Source organism: Chiloscyllium plagiosum, chromosome 17 (assembly GCF_004010195.1).
Source record: "Chiloscyllium plagiosum isolate BGI_BamShark_2017 chromosome 17, ASM401019v2, whole genome shotgun sequence".
Classification (NCBI taxonomy): domain Eukaryota; kingdom Metazoa; phylum Chordata; class Chondrichthyes; order Orectolobiformes; family Hemiscylliidae; genus Chiloscyllium; species Chiloscyllium plagiosum.
In genome coordinates, this window is record NC_057726.1 from 18694756 (window position 1) to 18709421 (window position 14666).

Below are 14666 nucleotides of genomic sequence, written 5' to 3' on the forward strand. Positions count from 1 at the left end.
GGCCCTGGTCATGGGGGATGGAGGTGTAGAGGGATTGGATATCCATGGTGAAGATGAGGCTTTGGGGGCCGGGGAAACGGAAGTCTTGGAGGAGGTGGAGGGCGTGGGTTGTGTCTCGAACGTATGTGGGGAGTTCCTGGACTAGGGGGGAATAGGACAGTGTCGAGGTAGGTAGAGATGAGTTCAGTGGGGCAGGAGCATGCTGAGACAATGGGTCGGTCAGGGTGGTCAGGCTTGTGGATCTTGGGAAGGAGGTAGAACCGGGCAGTGCCAGGGCAACCTCCGCAAGACATGTCAGATCATCTACATGGACACTATCATCACATGTTGGAATACCACCCATCAGGTACATGACAGATATTCATGTGACTCGCCCAATGTTGTCTATCTCATACGTTGCGGGTAAGGATGCCCTGAGGCATGGTACATTGGCAAAACAAAGCAGACGCTATGATAATGGATGAATGGACACCATACAACAATTGCCAGACAGGAATGTTCACTCCCAGTCGGGTAACACTTCAGAGGTCAAGGACATTCAGCTTCTGATCTTTGGTAAGAGTCCTCCAAGACGGCCTTTGAGATACACAACAATGCAGAAATGCCGAGCAAAAACCAATAGCCAAGTATGGTACCCATTAAGATGGCCTCAACCATGATCTTGGGTTCATATCATGTTACATGTGAATTCACCACACCGTTCTGCATCTGTAAAATCTTCCTTACGGTTTTGACATCATCGCCTCAATAAATTGTTATGATCTCTCAACCTTTTTCCAGTTTTGGATTACTGATTACTTTGGTTAGACCCTCGGCATGCGACTCTTATACCTAACATGTTATTCCAGTCATTTGGTTTGTCTCTGGCACCACCTTATTTTTAATTTATTGTAATTATTGCTCTGCCTCATTTAATCAGATTATAGGTCATCCCTTCACTTGTTATTCAGCTGTCGACACTTTATTCACCCCATCCGACACTCACCCCATCCAAATGTCCTTGACCTCTGATGCTTACCCAAAGATCAGAAACTGAAACTCCTTGACCTCTGAAGTGTTACCCGACTGGGAGTGAACATTCCTGTCTGGCAATTGTGCGGTGTCCATTCATCCGTTGCTGTAGCATCTGCTTTGTCTCGACAATCACCTGCAGATACTTATTATCAGACATGCCACTCACACCATTTGTATGATCCTTTGATCTCTCTGCCCTTGATCTCTATGCCTTGTAGATTCTGGGTCTGTCTGCTTCTCTCTCACTTCACCTGATGAAGGGGCTATGATCTGAAAGCATGTGATTTCAAATAAACCTGCCAGACTATTACCTGGTGTTGTGTGACTTCTGACTTAAATAGCAGTGTGTGAGAGAAAAAGAGTGATACTAGACTCAAAACATTAATCTGTTTCTCTCTCTACAGTTGCTCCCCGACCTGCAGAGCTTCTCCAACACGTTCTCTTTTTATCTCAGCTCGCCAGCATTTTAATTTTATTTTATTAATCAAGCATCTCTAAAGTTTAAAAAAAAATGCAGATGGCACTTTCGAGTTTGGAACTAGAAAAACAGATGTCCAGAAACTGACTCATAACTTCAGAAAAGAGATTAATGCTTAAACACTACAGCACTTAAACATCTTGAGATGATGGCATTGAGCAGATCTTATCCATCCTTCATAAGCTTTTACATCTGATTCAACAGTCTGTCATGACTACACTGTTAAGAGTCCTGCAAGCAGTTCTGCTTGTTTTATTATAGAAAGCATGGGTATTGGAGATGGTGCAGAGAATATTTCCAAGTATAATACCAGCAATGCATATCATAAAAGAACTGACTTGGTAGATCTCTTTCCTTCTGAGAGAAAAGAATGTTCAGGGTGATCTAATTAAGGTCATTAAAGCTATGAAAGCTTCCAACAGAGTGGATACAAAGAGAATGTTTCCTAGCTGGAAGAGTGCCATTAGATGTCACCAAAATGGGATAGCTACTAAGAAATTCCACAGGAAATTCAGGGAGAAAACAACTTAACCTAATGAGTGGATAAAGGAGAAACAAAACAAGCATTTGGAGGAGATGGGAAAAAATAGTTATGATGCTGATTTGGATGAGCAAAGATAGAAAAAGACTCAAGTGGAGCAAGAGCTGTCAGTGCCAAGTTTCTGTTTATACTTCTTTCACCATCCTATGTAAACGTTAAGAAGCATTTAATTCCCTAAAAAAAAACTCTCAAGATATTACACTTGAATTGCAAGCAGCAGTTACTAAGTGATTAATCTTTAAATCCAGACAACCTCAAGTCATTTCGACATGATCGGTGAACTGAAGTGGGAACAGAGTGAGACAAACTTCCAAGATGAGAATTTGTCTGCAGTAACCAATCTAGAGTGGAAAGGGAAGGGACAACTTGAGTCATTCAATTTAAATTGAACTAGATAAGAATATAAGTTTAGTTTGTATTTATATTAAACAAGTAATAACAGGAACATATGAGCAGGCGACATTGAAAGATGCTTCCTTCAGTTTGAATTAACTTGGACAAAGATATCTGCAAAAGTGCCACCAACTGTAATGACTTAAATTCAAGGTCTGGGAACTGGACTTTGATTTATCAGAGAGTGCATAAGTTTTTTGGAATTAGAATTTGAAGAGTAAATGTTGTATTGTTTCATGAGAATCAGACATTGCTAAAAACAGAAATGCTAACTGTTCAAGAATTCAGAACAACATGAAAGGACATACTATCGAAGAAATGTCTGAAGCAAATTATCCTCTCCAAGGCAGAAGTATTGCTTTTAAGGAAAGAAAGCATGATATTTAACTTGCTTCACTGCAACAAAACTGAATCTCAGGTGGCTGTATAACAGATGACAGATATACTGGAGATTTTACACCATTGCCCAACATGAATTTCGAATCCTAGGATTCTTGGCTGGATCACTAAATCATTCACATTTGTATTTATTTTATTTGTCCTCCAAGCGAGTATTGCTGGAAAAACCAGCATTCATACCAAATCCTAATTGTCCTTGAGGATGTGATGGCAATGGTGAGTTGTCTACGCCAAATGCCTGAGTCGCTGCTTATCTGGAAACACATATAGGTCAGACGAGATAAAGGTCGCAGATTTCCACTGAGAAGGGCATTTGCAAACTAGATGGGTTCTTACAAAAAAAAAAGTGGTTTCGTGGAACATTATAAAGAGTCTACTGTACTCCAGACTAAATAATGGTATAGTAGGTTTGAATTCATGTCAACCAGAACATTAATCTGAGCCCTTGGATTATTGCTCCAGAAATACTACTGTTATACTACTTTCTGCGTATATTAAAAATGTGAATTGGATGATGAATTACCAATTCAGATCAATGCAGCAATAACACGGAAGTTGATAAAGGATTGCTCACATCCTTTCCTGTTCTGATTAAAGGTCAGACATGATTTGTTTTCTCACAAGTGCAAGACAGGAAAGTAAGTTAAGGGTCTTTCTGTGGTATGTGGCAATCTCGCGGCCTGGCATGGCCTCGGTGTGGACTTCCTGTCTCTAGATGATTCATCAAAGCATGGTCCCACTGTGGCTAAGCACTTAAGAAAGACTGACATATCTGAATTTTCAGCTTTACTTCTTTATTTCCTACTTAGAATGAAGAGAGTCTGCAATGTGTAACTTTTAACCTTTATTTGTATGTTTCACGCTATACTATAATCACTGCATTGTTTAACTTTTAATTCTGTTCTATCTTTCCACCTTGTACTTAAGATTCTGTACCTAGGAACTTATGCCTATGATGGCACTTTGTGCAGTGGCATTATGCACATTTCACTGTACTCCTGTACTTTTTTACTTGAGTACACGAGACCATAAAATGAAATCATAACAAAAAGGCAGAAACAATCAGGTGGCCAGATGTTCAAAAGCAAAACTTCAGCAAGGGGAGTTTCCATAATTGTGAAGTGGTTTTCACAGATTTAAATGTTGGTTAAATCCAGATTGTATACCCAACCAGAGGAGTGAATCAGAAAGGATTATAAAGCCCAGGAAGAGACCAAAGGGCAGATATCAGGGAGATGATCTATGCATTGTCGAAAACTGGGAGCTCTTTAAGGCAATATCTAAACAGAACAAAATTAACGAACTGGATTCTTGGAAAAGGATGATGAAGGAAATAATGTAGGAGACGGATTAGTTACAAAGAATTGCAGCAAATAAGATCAGTTAAAATGAGAAAGTGTACAAATTATTAATTTAAAAATGATACCATACAAAAAATGTTGGTTAAAGAAGGAAGAAGCAGTAAAACTGGTGAAATGAAACATATTAGTCCCAGTTATCATTCTTACTTAAAAATGGAGACTAGTATAAGCAGTATGTCCACTTCCAAGTATTACCTTTCTACTATATTTCATTTCTGTACAATTTGCAAGCAGGAAAAAAATGTTTTTTTTCATTTGTGCAAAAGTCTAAGATTATATATGATGTGTATATGTATGTTTGTGTAAATCTGCCTGGAAATAAATGTACAAGTGTATGCTTCTTTATAGTTATGCCTAAGTACTTCTTTGGAAAATCCAGATAGGGCAATTAATATGTTCACATTTCAGGAGCAAAACTTTCCAAACTCACCTCTCCGAGTCCATAATTTGCATTGATAATCATCCTGCCCGAGTGCCCTGTGACAGGATTGCATGTAAACAACACACCTGTAATGTCATTAATGGAAATAATATTAGAAATAAACATAGTGCATGTTAAACTTTAATCTTGTTGTTAGATTCTTCTCTCTCTCTCTTGTTTTAAAGTTTTACACCTCCGCATTCCATGAAGAAAAAAGCACATATGTGTAAATCCTCTAAATAAAACAACATTTGCTCATGTCTAAATGGAATGCATATATTATCAATGGGTAATGATTTTCACCAGTTGCTTTGTTTGTGTCATTGAAAATAGTGAGAGTTTCTCCTTTGCTTTTCCCAGAGAAGTAGCAAAAAGTGTATAGCTATTAAGGGCGAGGAGATAAAAGCTTCATGATTAATGAATGATAGTGCTAATGCATAGAGACCTGAGAATCTCTCTCCTTCCATATCTTAATATTCATTCCCATCATTGAAACTGAATGGTGGATCACTTTGGGCAGTTAGGAAGTGTGTTACACATCTCAGAATTCTTAGCATCTGACCTGCTCATGTAGCCAAAGCATTTATAGGGCTGGTTCAGTTGAGTCTCTGGACAATGATAAGTCCAAGAATGATGGTCTTCTGGGATTCAGCAATGATAATACCATTGACTATCAAGGAGAGACGATTCTCTCTCTTGTTGGAATTGATCATTTCCTGGTACTTGTGTGGCACGAATGTAACTCGCTATCGATCAGCTGATCCTGGTGATCACTACATTTAGACATGGAGTGCTTCAATATCTGAGGAGTTGTGAATGGTGCTGAACATTGCACAATCATCAGTGAAAAACCCCACTTATGATCTTATGGTGAAGGGAAGCTCATTGATGAAGCAGCTGAAAATGGTTGGGCACCATCCCCAGGAACTCCTGTAAAAGTATTATGCATCTGAGATGACTGATTTCCAACAACCATAACCATTTTCTTTTGTGTCAGGTATTACTCCAAACAGTGGAAATTCTACCTCCCTCCTTGCCTCCATTCCCTATGATTCTAATTTTGCTCAGGCTCCTTAATGCCACACTCGGTCAAATGCTCCTCTGATGCCAAATACAGTCACTCTCAGCCCCCCTCAGCTGTTTTGTCCTTGTTTGATCCACGGCTGTAATGAGGTCAGGAGCTGACTGGCTTTGACAGAACTCAAACTGAGTGGCAACAAACCAATTACTGGTGAGCAATTATTGCACACATGCAATACACAAAATCATTTCTAGCATATAAACAAATGATCTGTATTAAGCTGAGAATCATTGTTCAAACAGCAGAAGCAGTACCCAGGGAAGGATCCTAAGTTTACATGGTCAAATATAGAAGTGAATGTGAAAATATTGAGCACTATGTTACTGTATTCTAAAAAAAAAGTAAGTGTTTAAGTTCATTTGGAAGTGTCGGACATAGCCTTGCAGTGAGATGTCACTACTTTGCAGAAAGAGGGTCAGGCTAAATTCATCTTGTTATCTTATGTTGTTCAGACTGAATAGCTTGCTGGCTAGCATTTGATACAGTAAGGTGCATTTAGACAGATGAAGACCTCGTGTAAAAGAAGCACATTTTCTTTCCACAGGATAGAAAGGGGAAACCTCACCTGCTGCCTGGGCTGGCACCATCTGTTGGATCACCACCCCCATGCCCGATGCCACTGGTTGCCCCCTTTGATGGCGATACTGAACAGCTTGGAAGGAATAAAGGGAGGCCCAGCATTTCTGAACAGCATCACAAACCTGGGGAAATGAAAAGAAATCACATAAATCATTTAACAAATGGCACAAATATATTGGTGATGTAATAATTGTTCAGCGATGCAATTTACAAAGCTAGACCATATTTTACATATTTTAAAAGTGAAAAATCTAAGTCAAGGTCTCATGCAGTAGACCATAATTAAGGAATGAAAGAGGTGGTGGAAACTGTGCTAAAATCCTTTAAAAGTACTTTACACTTGCAAAAGATTACTTCATAAAACCCAATAGGTTATTATGAAGTACAATCGCTGTTATACTGAAATAACAAGTATACTTCACACAATCAGGAACGGGAGGTCATATCTGGAGTGAGACAGCCTGAGTCATTCCAGCTGTGCAATCCTGTATCAGCAACAGTCAAGAGGGATAAAAGTTTTTTTTTAAATCAGGTTGACCTGACACCAGCAAAGTTCTACAGGGATCAGTGCAGGGACCACAGCAGTTTACAATATGCATGAATGACTTGGAGGAAGGAAGTGAATGCACTGTGGCTAAATATGCAGATGGCATAAAGGTTGGTGGCAAGACAAGTTGCAAGAGCGTAGCTGTAGTGATTGTAGCGAGGTCGGCCTGGTAGAGCTCAGAGAATAGGAGTTCCCTGATTGTGATTGTTAACCTGATCCAATCAGGGAACCCTGGCTGACAGATTTAAACAGGAGTGTCAGACATTCTGTTCACTCTGAGAGCTGGCTCTGAGGAAACCGGACCAGTGTCAAGTACCATGCACGTGTAAATTGGTGATGGGATACTAGCCTCTATGGAGTTATTTCAGTAGCTACATCCATGGTGCTGCTGAGAAGAGAGTTCCAAGATTTTAGCCCACATTGATGCCCTGGGGTTGAAGTGTTCCGAGGCGGAAGATGAGGCATTCTTCCTCCAGGCGTCGGGTGGTGAGGGAGCGGCGGTGAAGGAGGCCCATCAGAGTTTTACCCGCACATCCACCAATATCATTTATTGTATCCGTTGCTCCCGATGCGGTCTCCTCTACATTGGGGAGACTGGACGCCTCCTAGCAGAGCGCTTTAGGGAACATCTCTGGGACACCCGCACCAATCAACCACACCGCCCTGTGGCCCAACATTTCAACTCCCCTCTCACTCTGCTGAAGACATGGAGGTCCTGGGCCTCCTTCACCGCCGCTCCCTCACCACCCGACACCTGGAGGAAGAACGCCTCATCTTCTGCCTCGGAACACTTCAACCCCAGGGCATCAATGTGGACTTCAACAGTTTCCTCATTTCCCCTTCTCCCACCTCACCCCAGTTCCAAACTTCCAGCTCAACATTGTCCCCATGACCTGTCCTATCTACCTATCTTCTTTTCCACCTACCCACTCCACCCTCCTCCCTAACCTATCACCTTCATCCCCTCCCCCACTCACCTATTGTACTCTATGCTACTTTCTCCTCACCCCCACCCTCCTCTCATTTATCTCTCCACCCTTCAGGTACTCTGCCAATATTCCTGATGAAGGGTTTTTGCCACAACCTCGATTTTACTGCTCCTTGGATGCTGCCTGAACTGCTGTGCTTTTCCAGCACCACTAATCCAGAATCTGGTTTTCAGCATCTCAGTCATTGTTTTTACCGAGTTCTAAGATTTTAACCCAGCAACGTTAAAGGAATAGCGATAATACTTCCAAGTCAGGACGGTGTGTGGCTTGGATGAGAATTTGTAGATGATGTTATTCCCATCCATCTTCTGACGCTATCCTTCCACTGGAAGTGGTCACTGATTTGGAAGGTGCTATTAAATGAGCCTTGATGAGTTACTGTAGAGCATCTTGTAGATGAAACACATGGCTGCTATAGTGCACCGGTGATGGAGGGAGTGAATGTTTAACGTGACAGACAGAGTGAAAAGTCAGTGAGTTGCTTTGTCCTGGATGGTATCAAGCTGTCTTCAGAGTTGGTGAAGAAGTATTTAAAAGGTTTGCTGAGTTCTGGTGAATAGTAATTTTAAGAAATGCTGGTGGGATTCTGGGATGCTATTGCCATTGAATGCCATGGGGAGGTGATTAAAATTCTCTCTTGATGGAGATGGTCATTGCCTGGCACTCTGTGGCACAAGTATTGCTTGTGACTTCTCAGGCCAAGCCCGAGCATCATCTTGTTGCACACAGACATGCTTCAGCAACCAGGAATCACAAATGATGCTGAGCATTCTGCAATCACCAGGGAGTAGAAATCCTCACTTCTGAGTGTGAGAGAAATACAAAGCTATTGATGAAGCAGCTGAAGATGGTTGGGCCTGGGATACTAGCTTAAGGAAAACATGCAGTGATGTGCTAGAACTGAGGTGACTGACCTTCACCAACCACAGCTACCATACTTTGTGTTAAGTATGACTCCAACCAATGGAAAGTATTCCCTGATTTCTATTAACTCCAGTTATTCTAATGCTCCTTGATGGCATTCTCAACATAAAGCTGTGTTGATGATTTGGGCTTATTGTCACCTCAACCCTGTGGTTCAGACCTTTTGACAATGTTTGGACAGCAGTTATAATGAGATCACATGCTACGTAGCCTGTTAGAACCCATACTAAGCATTAGTGAGTAGCCTATTGTTGCTAAGTGGAGAAAGTGAGGGCTGCAGATGCTGGAGATCAGCATCTGATTCCTGAAGAAGGGCTTATGCCTGAAACGTCGATTCTCCTGTTCCTTGGATGCTGCCTGACCTGCTGCGCTTTTCCAGCAACACATTTTCAGCTATTGTTGCTAAGTACCACTTGCTAGTACTGCTGGCAACATCTTCTATCCCACAGCTGATGATCAGAATACGGCAATCATTGGATTGAGTCAATAGATGGCTTCCAGCATCTCTAAGCAATCAATGGATTAATTTGACTTGTATTGCTTTTTTGTGGGCAGAACATATTGAGGTATTTTTTTCACATTGATGGGGAGGTACCACTGTCGTAACCATTCTGGAAAGGTTTGCCTACAGGGGCATTTAGCTCTGGAGCACATGCCTTCACGATTAATGCCAGATTGTTGTCAGGACTTTCTAGCCTTTGCTGTATGTCATGTTTTCAGCTGTTTCTCATATCACATGGAGGGAACAGAATTGGTTGAAGACTGATATCTGTGATGCTTGGGTGTTCGGGAGGAAGCAAAGATGGTTCATCCATTTGGCATTTTTGATTAAAAATGGTTGTGAAAGCTTTAGCCTTGTCTATTGTTCTGATGTGCAGGACCACCCCATCTTTAGATACGGTGACATTACTGCAGCCTCTTCCTCCAGTGAGTTGTTTATCTGTCCACTACCATTCATGACTGGCTGTGACAGGACTGCAGAGTTTAGATCTGATTCATTATTAATGAGATCACTTTGTCCCATCACACGCTGCTTCTACTGGTTGGCTTGCAAATAGTCCTGTGTTGTGACTTCACCGCCAGATTAACTGCCAAATTAACACCGTTGCAATGTTATTTCTCATCAATTCAAATGATTGAGGCAAGTCTGAATCATAAATTAACTGCAAAATGTAATTCTTTTTCATACTTATTGTTACTCTGTTAGGTATTTGCCAGCCATTTTCTCATTCTTTGTACCTCTTCAAAGCCTTTAACTCCCAGTTCAGTGCTGAGTTGCCCAGCAGCAGATGTGCCCTCTGTGTCCTCCCCAATTGCACTGGACCTGATGGCCAACCGCTCCTCTGCTTCAAGCAACCTCAGCTCCGTCAGCTGTTCACGAATGGCACATTCTATCTCTGGAGACAGTTCAGTTCTCTTGAACAATTCAACACATCTGAGTAAAAATTAAAAGGCAGGTTCATATGCCGAAAACTAAACTCAACTTATAGTGTTTTGTTCAGTTGACAAAAGAAAAGGTGTAAGATTTTCTTTTTTAAAAAAAATAAGCCTCCACATTAATCAATTTCCCTTGTAGAACTTTGGAAATTTGTTTTCCACTTTGTATTTGATTCTGGCTGCTTACCCTCATTAATTGACTTGTCATGCTGCAACATTCCACAACAACATTAGGAAAAGTGATTGCTAGTCTTTAGGGGAACTAAGCCCTGACTTTATTCTGAGGATACCATCCATCATGTTGTGTGACAATATCACCATTCTAAATGGGACAAAGTACAAATAAATCTAGCAGCTCAAAATGAAGCATCCATGAGGTACTACGGACTGTCAGTTGGGACAGAATTGTATTCTATACAATCTATAACCTCATGATCTGACATACTGATACTTTATTTTTACAACAAACCAGGTAGTCAACCCTCGGTCAATGGAACTACAGGACAACATGCACCAGTTATGCCTAAATATGAGGTGCCAATCTGGTGAAGTTGCAATAAATAGTAGGTGAAGTCACCACAATCCCAGAGAATTGTTCTCTCACCAGTGAGAGACAACTAACAATGTGTGTAACCTGAGGGCCACCTCACAGCAGGTGAAATTGAGAAGGTAAGACCTTCATGGTGATGTCAGCCAGTCGCAGGAATTGAACTTGTTGGTATTGCTCTACACTCTACTGCTGGCAGCACCTTCCCACAAATTTTGAGGCAGATCAAGGTTTGGCTCATCACGGCTGTGTCAAAGCCAATAGATTCTTGCCTTGTCACTGACACCCACATCCCGTTGAATGATAAATAAAACTACTTACCTTAATCGTTGTGTAGGTTATTTGTAAGGGGGTTACCATAATTTGACCACTGAATTGGAATTTCAGAACGATCAAAGCTGATGAATGTCATTGAAGAGATATTAACTTTCTGATGGAACTTGATTAAAGGGCTGTGTCTCCTGTGCATGCCAGTCAAAAATATGGCAGTGCCAAAGCAAGCACAATAAATATGAGGCAAACAGTGTGGTGCTGGAAAAGCACAGCAGGTCAGGCAGCATCCAAGGATGCAGGAGAGTAAGCATAAGCCCTTCATCAGGAATAAGCTAAAGGGACAGAATGACGTCACTGGCCAGGGTTTCGATTATCAAGGGGATGACGATTAACAGAAATGTGCAGAAATGTAGAGTTGAAGTTAAAATCAGATCTGCAATGAGCTTATTGGCCAAGAGACGAAGGACACAGTGCACTACCAGTTGGGCAGCATCCAAGGAGCAGGAGAATCGATATTTTGGGCATAAGCCCTGCATCAGGAAACGTCGATTCTCCTGCTCCTCGAATGCTGCCTGAGTTGCTGTGCTTTTCCAGCATCACACTCTCGCCTCTGATGTCCAGCATCTGCAGTTGTCACTTTCTCCTCGAAGGACTGAGTGGCCTACTCTTGTTTCTTACTCACCTGCGCATTTTGTACATGTGCACTGCTAATGTTTTCAGCGAGTCAGCAGACAGTTTCTTGAAGAAACAAGAGCTGAGTGCACAACTTTAAATGTGAGTAGATTCAAATATTTCCCAACATTTATCCCTAGTCCACCTTAAAAATAGGCTTGGTCTTTGGGTGACAGCACAGGTGGTCAGCTGGCACTATATTAAAAATCTTGCATACGTGGGTATTTTCTATCAATCTTTTTTATTGTCTTTAATTCTAATGGGAACTGCCTATGTAACACAGTCATCAGTGATAAAGACAGATTGCTTTAGGTTTGCTAAAGATGCAGCCTGAAAAGTTTATACAAGTCATCACTCTATAACTGTGGACTTAGGATTTATGTGGAATTGTGAAACTGTGTCTGCCTTATCAGCTGCTGGTTGTATAGGATTGTGGACAACCAATCCTGTTTAATCCTGAGCAAATTTTCCATCTCCATCACAAAACTTATATGTCAGCCCAGGACCTGCTTGGACCGTCACATCTGTCTCTTTGTTAGATTTAAACTTAATTATTCTCCTGCATTTTAAGTTGGCACTGCATCCTTCACCCTTATTAAAGTAAGCTCATCCAAAGCAGTACTCCCTGCCTCCTTACCCTCACAAAGTCCAACTGACCCATATGTATGTAGTCAGTCACCTACATTAGTTCCCATCTAAACAGCTCCTTACATTTGAAGCATTAATCATTACATTTTCATGGCTTCTTCTAATCTTTATAACCTACAAACATTTGATCTGGAGACCCTCACAACACTAAGACGACACTGGTCTCCTTCACAATGCTGTCACATCTCTGTACTTTTCCCAATCCTGATATATCAGACTCACTTTATTCATAATGGCTCTGTTCTTATAAAATCTGCAAATTACAAATACAATATCATAGTAAATGAGTTGTTATATGATAAATTCTGTCAGAGGAAAGTATTTTTAATTGAGATTACCTTTCACACAGTTCAGGAAGGTTTCCATTCTTATTTCCATTGCTAAAATTCAGAAAGAGCATCATTAAAAATAAGGAAGTGATCACAGCTGACAGAATTCTAACATGTTGCAAATCAATGTGTGGTTGATTCTAAAGTGCAATTAGAATTGCATCAATCTAATGCTGAAACTGAAGTTGGATTTTTCCAATCAGATTATATTGCTTCAAGTAACAGAATGACAGTACCAGACTGCGTAGTTCAGCTCTGCTACTGCTTGCTGAAGGCAGTTGTTCTTTTTCATGTGATGTTCCAGGGCTGCAATTGTGACACAGAGTCCTATAGGCACAAAAAACTGACAGACAAATAAAAAGCAGGATATTAACTTATTGGGAATGAAATAATATTATTTATCACTTTAATTCAATTACATTATTGTTCCTATTGCAGCTATTTGTACAACATAAAGATATAGCTGTTCTTGTTGACCTTGGCTGCACTCTAACACTACGAAAGAGCACAAAGGCATTCAAGCTGTGCAATTCGGTCCTTTAGTTATATCTACCTATGCCAAATAGACAAAAGGACAAAGGCTAAATAGCAATTATACTTGGAATGGATCCAGGAAGTTCTCTCACCAATTTGGGATAAGGATTTTAACTTCCTGGAATATGAGTTGCAATACAAAGTGCCCTGTCATCAGGGTCTCCAGTATCACAAGGTGTCTGGAGATTGTACATTGTGTTCCAAAGTTCACCAGCGGATTTGCACTAATTAGCCAGATAAAATGGCTCAACACACACTGTTTATTCATTTATATCCCAGAGAAATTCTACTGGCAAGTTCAAGATTACTTGGCTCTTTCAGAGTCAGCACTGAGAACACAGGATTACCACAAGTATAAGTTTTTAGCTTTGCATACATGCATTATTATTTTGACATCTTCATGGATTGTTCAGGATTGATGAACTAGTGTTACAACGAAGTTGTGTTCTTCCAATTTATTTCTCTGAAATGTTGCCATTTAGAGTAAGTTTGTTAATCTACTAAAGTTAATTACCCCAGTGGGTGGAATCTGCCAACATAAGTTGAAGCTCATAAAGTTGAAATTTCAAACCCTATTCCAGAAACTTGAGTACCAAATTCTAAGCTGATTCTACAGTGCGGTGCAGTGCTAAGGGAGGTGCAGTGTCAGAGTTACCATCTTTTGTGCATGATTTGGAGGTGCCAATGTTGGACTGGGGTGTACAAAGTTAAAATTCACACAACATCAGGTTCTCGTCCAACAGGTTTATTTGGAAGCACTAGCTTTCGGAGCACTGCTCCTTCATCAGGTCGTTGTGAAGTATAAGATAGTAAGACACCAAACTTATAGTAAAGCTTTTGCTATAAATCCTGTGTCTTACAATCTTATACTCCACAACCACCTGATGAAAGAGCAGTGTTCAGAAAGCTAGTGCTTCCAAATAAACCTGTTGGACTATAACCTGGTGTTGTGTGATTTTTATTTTTTGTGCAGGAATTATTAAAAAGGCACAGTCTGCTCTCTCAGGTAAAACGTCTCATAGTATTATTTGAAGGAAGGTATGCGTTAACCAAGATGTCTTGGTCAATGTCTCTCCCTCAATTCACAGCATAAGAATGGATTATCTCATCAGTAACACATTATGTTTGTGTTGTGTTATGTTTTAAAGTTAGTACTCCATTAATGGACATGCTCATGATATTATCACTGCGTCATAACACGTGTCATGCGAGTATACACTGCTTAAATTCCACCTTAATTTGGTAATGTTAGTGTAAGTATGCTCCTCTGTGATGGAAATGTGTTGCTGGACGAGCGCAGCAGGTCAGGCAGCATCTAGGGAACAGGAGAATCGACGTTTCGGGCATTAGCCCTTCTTCAGGACTAATATGCTCCTTCTTCTATGCTCCTCTGTGGCCAAATAGGTTAACATAAGCACAGACACTAAAGTGCCTATGATGGGAATGTTTTTACATAACAGGAGATACAATTTAACAGGAGATGCAATAGATATTTAAGT

General features: G+C 40.7%; 1 protein-coding gene and 1 long non-coding RNA gene across 6 annotated transcripts in view; one reads left to right on the top strand and one right to left on the bottom strand.

Annotated features, from left to right (window-relative positions):
* The window catches only part of LOC122558252, a 12272-nt gene extending 5956 nt beyond the window's left edge, over positions 1–6316 (top strand). Inside the window, exon 3 of one of the 2 annotated variants that reach the window (XR_006314085.1) lies at positions 6233–6316. This is a non-coding gene — a long non-coding RNA (uncharacterized LOC122558252). Of the gene's footprint in view, positions 1–1418; positions 2663–6232 lie in introns of those variants that run through there. The other variant, XR_006314084.1, reaches the window with a different exon arrangement.
* The window catches only part of LOC122558251 (uncharacterized phosphotransferase YvkC-like), a 172792-nt gene that overhangs the window by 61242 nt on the left and 96884 nt on the right, over positions 1–14666 (bottom strand). For all 4 annotated transcript variants that reach the window (XM_043706625.1, XM_043706626.1, XM_043706627.1 and 1 more), the window contains 5 exons: positions 12870–12976; positions 12643–12684; positions 9967–10162; positions 6254–6389; positions 4617–4693 (listed from right to left, as the gene is read on the bottom strand). In XM_043706625.1, coding sequence (XP_043562560.1) covers positions 4617–4693; positions 6254–6389; positions 9967–10162; positions 12643–12684; positions 12870–12976 — 558 coding nt within the window. The remainder of the gene's footprint in view (positions 1–4616; positions 4694–6253; positions 6390–9966; positions 10163–12642; positions 12685–12869; positions 12977–14666) is intronic.